The sequence below is a fragment of the Semicossyphus pulcher genome, unplaced genomic scaffold (assembly GCF_022749685.1).
Source record: "Semicossyphus pulcher isolate SPU_LCO1_2020_fin unplaced genomic scaffold, fSemPul1.0.p SCAF_13, whole genome shotgun sequence".
NCBI lineage: Eukaryota > Metazoa > Chordata > Actinopteri > Labriformes > Labridae > Semicossyphus > Semicossyphus pulcher.
Genome location: NW_027211637.1, coordinates 12,586,851 through 12,593,421, shown reverse-complemented (window position 1 = coordinate 12,593,421; position 6,571 = coordinate 12,586,851). Strand labels below are relative to the sequence as shown.

The 6,571-nt window shown below is 39.6% G+C and overlaps 1 protein-coding gene across 1 annotated transcript; it reads right to left on the bottom strand.

The window, feature by feature from the left end:
• Positions 1-1,748: 1,748 nt before the first annotated feature.
• Positions 1,749-6,216, bottom strand: LOC138589251 (complement C1q-like protein 2). Its single transcript, XM_069659455.1, has 4 exons — positions 6,081-6,216; positions 2,456-2,539; positions 2,153-2,284; positions 1,749-2,032 (listed from the first exon to the last, which is right to left on the bottom strand). The coding sequence occupies exons 1-4, from the start codon at positions 6,214-6,216 to the stop codon at positions 1,749-1,751; spliced, it is 636 nt and encodes a 211-aa protein (XP_069515556.1).
• Between the last annotated feature and the right edge of the window lie 355 nt (positions 6,217-6,571).

The window sequence follows — 6,571 nt, the reverse complement described above, 5'->3', positions numbered from 1 at the left end:
TAGGATGCTCCGAGCTCGCAAAACATCTAATTTTGCTGTGTGTGCTGCAATATCCTCAGCCATGTTAAGCTGCTCCTTCCTTCTCCTTAGCCGTTCCTCCTCTTCTTCCAGTTCATGTTTGGCCTTTAGTAATTTTTGTCTGGCCATTAAAGCTGCCAAGTCGGCCTCTGTTATGAGACATGCAGAGGAAGTAGTTAAAACAGCAGATTTTCCTCCAAAAGGTGTTTGTCAAATGTGGGAAGCAAAGCATCTAAATCACACAGTGTCGCTTGGTTTTACATCATCTTGCATTTCATTTGTCACATTTATGGACATATTTTGCATTGGTAATTCAGGTTCATCCACAATGGGAAGTTCAGGTGCTCCTTCATTAGCTGCAGAAAAATCAGATTGACCAAGGGTGCTATTTTGCAATTCCTCAGATTCACTCAGCCATTGTTTAACATCCCCTTTAAATATGTTGCTGTATTCAACAATGCTGGCAAACCATTCATTTTGTTTATTTTGTTCATCCACTGGGAGTAAAGGAATCAACGTGTTATGTGACAATTCGGCATTTTCACACAGTTTAATCAAACTTTTCAAATGAGGCCGCACATGTGAGGCATTTTCTTTTCCTTTCATCAGTGCTTTCATTTCTGGTATGAGCCCTTTAATTTTATTCACAGTGATTTTTCGTGCCTGTTGGAGTTTTTTAACTTTATTTTGCCAAAGCCTTGGCTGTGATTTTATTGACTCTTTTTCCACACTCCATTTCAACATTTGAAACACCAGCATTTATTTTGCTCATTGTCCTCCTTTAATTTCCTTTTCATTCATTTCAATACATTATGCATTTGAAACAGATCCACGGAGCAGGCGGCGATACATTTGACATGCATCACATTCCCACATCAGCAGAGCAGCGGACATTTCCAAGAGGCAAAGCGGAGATTCACAATATGACGGCATGGAGTTTGATTAAAACATCATTAATCAGGCAATTGTTCCCAATGAACAAACAGCAATGCTTTAATATTAAACGTAAAAACGCACATCCACGGTGTGGCTTACCTGGCTGTAGTTCGCTTTGTCTAAATCCTGAACACAAATGAATAAGAATACCAAAATATACCATCAAAACTTAATATAATAAAAATTGACTTTTTTCAGAATTAACTCATTTATGGCTCCTACAGTTTGTTTGATTTTAGGTTTAACTGTTGTTTAACCTTTTGGCAAATGTTAAAGAAAAGTGCAAAGAGAGCTTAGTTACACAATGACATGTTCCTGCTTTTATTCAAATCGAAGACAACACAATAATAATATATTACATTAAATATGTATACATTATTGTTACTGTGAAGCTTTGTCCTCCATTCTTCATATACTGGATAAATTATAAAAAGGACTCTTTAATTTGCAGGTACTAAACCTGTTCTCTGTTATGTCAAGGTAGTGTGATAGTAACATTTCTACAAGTATCTCTTCAATTTCTGCACTTCATCAATCAAATGTTAAACAAACATTTCCTCACTGTCTAAATTTGTGGAATCTGATACAAATCCAGAGAGAGATGTAGATAAAGAAAAAATACAAACCATTTCTTATTAAAAACATGTTTTTGTTCACTTTGTTGTCGACTTTTTGTCGAGCAGTTTTTATTTAAAGAAAAATTACATAATACTTTTATCAACAAGTACTGACACACTGCTGCAGTGTGTGCACGGTTATTAGGCAGATGAAAAAGATGAGGGACCGTTTCTGTCTCACATGGTGAAAAGCAGATGACCACTGAAGGTGCTATGGTGATTTTGATTGTCATATATCCTTGTGTTAACCCACAGACGCAAAAACACAACATCTCCAACCTCTAGAAGCAGTGTGGCACCATTAGCAGAGCTTCCATAGTGGGACGGCTGATGCTCCCATGCAACAAAAATGTGCTGTCTATTCTTCACCAACACAGCACCTGTTGGATGTGAAGCACTTCCATATGCACCTATGTAGAACTCAAAGTTGTAGGCTCCTCTCACTGGGGCAATGAAAAAACCTGTGGGACATTTTTTGTCAGTGAATTTCAAAGAATTGTCTTTTGCAACATCTGTCAACCAGGATGAACTTCACACAGCCCAAAAGTCTAATTGATTATTCTATTTATAAATTGAAGTACCTGTGTTTGGGTTGTAGGCATTCCCAATGTTTGTCATGACGTATCTGAAGACCAGAGGAGTGTGTGTGTTAAACGGTCCTACAGTCCCTGCGCCTGAAGCCAACAGAGAGGCTGAGAAAGCCACCTGTTTGACTGAGAGGGAGAGCAATGTCATTGTTCTAAAGTAACTGTGGCTGCAGCAATGTGGCCAACATTTTCTGTATTTTTGTGCCATCCAACATTTAAGATGCATTTTTGTAATATGCACATTTCAAGAATATATCGAATCAAACATTTAATTTATATATTACATTTGAGTTTTACCTTCTCTATCTCTCTTTAGAGCCTCCACCTGGTTTTCTGTGACATTTGTCCTGCCTTTCACGCTGATCAGCTCTGCTGTTTGTGCTGGAAAAAAAGTGTCATTAAAACATATTTGATGGATATTTTATGGATACAAATAAGTTAGACGGGGTTTATTGTCCTTGTATCATTTAAGTTTGTCGTACAATATTATGAGACACTGTCATTAGACATTATTTGAGCCCTGATGTTCTCCACAAAATACCTTGGAGTAGTTGCTTTAGCTTGTCCAGCTCAGTCTTCTGTAAGTCCAGCTCAATCATCTGTAAGTCCAGTTCTCTCAGTTTAGCGGCTTGTGCTATAAAAGAAAAATAAATGCCTTCATGTTTTTATTTTACTACACGATCAACTACCTTGGAAATTGTTCCACTATAGCTGAGATACAGGAGATACTCTTTAATTCAACAAACAACACAAAACCCACTGTGGATTGTTATGTTACTCTTTAAGCCTTGTTAGCTGCATGACTCTAGGTGTAGCATGACTCTACTGTACCTTCATTCTCTCTCTGCATGTGCATCATCTCCACCCTCTGTTCAGCCAACGAGACGCTCATCTCTCTGAGCAAAGCATGGAGGTCTTGTGCACACGTCTGCTGGTGGTTAGACGCATTTGTTGGTTCTCTTCTCTGGGGCTCAGTTTGCTCTCCAAGTGGAATAATTTCGTTGTCAGACTCTTTTTGAAGCCGAACCATGGAGGGAGAGCATATCAGCAGCAACAGTAGGAAACTCCTTGTCATCTCCATTCTCAAAGTGGCAGTCTATCAGTCTATGCAGTTCTTCTCTGTAGTTTCTCTGTTAATCCCAGCCTTAAATAGTGTCTTATGCTGATCAATCATTACCAGAAATGGCCTTTTTAAAAGAGACACGTGCAGGAGATTCAGTTGATAACACTCATAATTAGAGTAGGTCATCTAGAAAACCACACTGATAATGACACAACACAAACATGAACGATGTGTCCGTACCTGTGTGTTGGAAATTAGCTCCAAACCCTTTAATATTCAGTTATCCAAAATTCAAAGTGCATTTTATTATATTTGCCCAATCATATGTATGTCCTATTGTGTGTGTCTGATTTTAGGAGTGGCTATTGCATTTTAATAACTACAATGTAGATTATGAGAAATTAAAATGAATGATTCAAGTCACCTTTTAAGTGATAACAAACACAGGTTCAAAGACAGTCTTGATCGGTGCAACTGTCACCCTCACTTAAATATTAAGAGTGCAAACATTGAACAACATGCTGTAAAATACAAGTCGAGGAAGTCATGAACAAACATCATCACTACCTGTTCAAACTTTAATATCATTGTCATTTAGAGTGACCTCCTTCTGATTGTTTATTGGCTGATAGGAGCCCAGACGTACCACAAACTCAAGTAGATAAGTTATGATGAAAACAATTCAACACACAAATGCAGCACAATGTGACTATTGAAGAGCAACAACACAAAGTTACACACACAGTGTGTTGCCTCAGCCTCATTTTTCCTGGACTGACATGAACAAGTCTCCTAAAAGCAAAGACAAGTGTTAAATCATAAAGTCACAGTTTGACTGAATGTAGTTTCTCAGCTGAACCTGCATCACAGTAACTGTGCTGAAGAACATTATCGGTATTTAACATCAAAGTAAAAGTGTGAGTCAGATGTTATTGTGTCTATAATCTCATTAATCCGATCCACTTAGTCAGTATAAATCACTGCATGTTTCTCAATGTGTAAAAAATAAAATGAAACAAAAAAACTGAAGTGTTTGTGTAGCGACTGAAACAAACTTTAAGGTCGCTTACAATCTGAGGTTGAGCCTGGATGATCTGTGACGCGCTAACAAAAGATTCACTGAGATCCAAAAGTACGTTTGAAAAAGATTTATTAATGAGAAGAATCAAGTCATTGTAACATGCACAAACTATACTTAAAGTAATAACAGCAATCAAAAGAAATGCGATCAACAAAAAATACAGCGACCCAACTCGCCCTCTTCCCCCCCCCCACACAGGGAAAAGGTGAATTTATTAACTATGATTATCACCGCCCATATCCATTGTGACCAAAATCTCCATAATCCTTGCGATAACTTAAGAATAATAAATAACAAAATCCCAAACGCAAATGAATAAGAATACCAAAATATACCATCAAAACTTAGTATAATAAAAATGTACTTATTTCAGAATTAACTCATTTATGGCTCCTACATAACCAGCCCCTAATTATTAAGTTATTACACATAATAATTACTTACATTATTCAAATATGACAGGAGACATAAAACAATCAAAACATAATATTCAAAGTCCATACATTCCACAACTGCTACTAATTATACATCTTCAGCCTCCTGTAGTAGACAGATCTTAGTTACTGGCCGATCTAGGCAGCTGCTCTTTGTTTTAATGCGGGCCTGGTGCACAAATCCTCTTTTGTCTGGAAATGTTTGAAGGACTCTCCCCATGAACCAGGAATTTCGAGGTGCTGTGTTGTCCATTATAATCACTATATATCCAGGGATGAGGCTGCGCTTTACTCCTGTCCATCTGGCGCTCCTGCAGTTGAGGTAAGTATTCCTTTACCCATCTCTTCAGAACAAATCTGACATATACTGCACCTGCTTCCATCGCCTGCGAGCATACAGATCTGCTGCTTGGCAGTCACCTGGTGGCAAAGATGGTAAGGTTTTCAAAAGTAACAGGTGGTTTGGGGTCAGTGCCTCCAAGTCATTAGGATATGTGGATGCTTTGGTAATTGGCCTGCTCTTGATGATGGCTTCCACTTCACAAAGAACTGTATGAAGGCCCTCTTCGTCCAGGTTTTGCACATTCAAAGTGGAGATGGGAACTTTCCTGACTGATCTTATTAGCCTTTCCCAAGGTCCTCCTTGACGCGAGCCGGTTGGATTGTTAAAAGTCCACTTAATTCCCCTTTGAAGGAGTACATCGTTAATCTGGGACTGATTCCATTGCTCAATGGCTGTTTTCAACTCACGGTCTGCTCCTATGAGGTTCGTCCCATTATCAGGCCGCAGCTCCAGAACTTGACCACATCTTGCAACAAAACGTCTGAGTGCATTTATAAAGGAGTCTGTGTCTAGTGAAGGTGCCACTTCGATGTGGACTGCTCTTATGGCCAGGCAGGTAAAAATGACACCGTAGCTCTTTAAGATGCTTCTTCGACTCTTCACTTCAAATGGTCCAAAATAGTCTACTCAAACTCGAGTAAATGGTGGTTCGTCTGGGGAAACCCTTTCAGAAGGTTAGTCTGCCATCTGCTGGGACACTGGCTGAGCATTCAATCTTCGACATATGACACACTTGGATAGAACTCTCCTTATGGCTGTAGTGGCACCAGTGATCCAGTACCTCTCCATTAGTTTTGACAACATGTGGTTACGGCCACCGTGTCCCACTTCCTGATGAATATGCCGAAGAATTAGGTCTGACATGTGGAAATCCTTAGCCAGAATTATGGGATGTTTAGCCTTGGCAGGCACAGAAGACCTGCTCAGCCGACCACCAACTCTCAGGACATCCCCATCAACCAGGGGGCAAAGTTTATAGATGTAGCAACAACCCTTCACACTTTTGCCTTTCTGCAACCTGGAGAGCTCCTCTGGAAACTGCTTCCTTTGGCAGAACATGATGATTTCCAGTTCAGCTTTCTCCATCTCCTTTACTGATAGGCAACTTGGAACTGTCTCCTTCTTGAAGGCATCCATATCTTTCTTCAATGAACATTTCCTTTGTGTAACATCCAAGTTGGACTGTGCAAGAGTCATGCTTAACTTTCTCCTCTTCAGGCAACATGACAAGAGCCAGCTCTTAGACCTCAAGACCCAAGCAACAGACTTTCTCAGATCAGTCCAAGAAGAGAAATAATGGAACATGCGAGTCACAGCATCTGTCTTTTCTCCGGCCTGTACACGGTCACTGCAACAGCTTTTTTGACCTCAGGGTCATCTGATGAGAGTTGATGAACATCCCCAGGATTGACAGGCCACTCACTCTCCGGTTGAAGGAGAAAGTGTGGACCTGACACCCACGTCAAGTTCTTCAAAAATTCATCAACTATCA

Coding starts and splice junctions, on each gene's coding strand:
- LOC138589251 (XM_069659455.1), bottom strand. CDS start 6,216: ATGGATGCCTTCAAGAAGGAGACAGTTCCAAGTTGCCTATCAGTAAAG. Junction 2,540..6,080: donor CAGGTTGCAGAAAGGCAAAA/GTGTGAAGGGTT, acceptor CTTTTTTTCCAG/CACAAACAGCAGAGCTGATC. Junction 2,033..2,152: donor TGCCTACAACCCAAACACAG/GTACTTCAATTT, acceptor AATGTCCCACAG/GTTTTTTCATTGCCCCAGTG.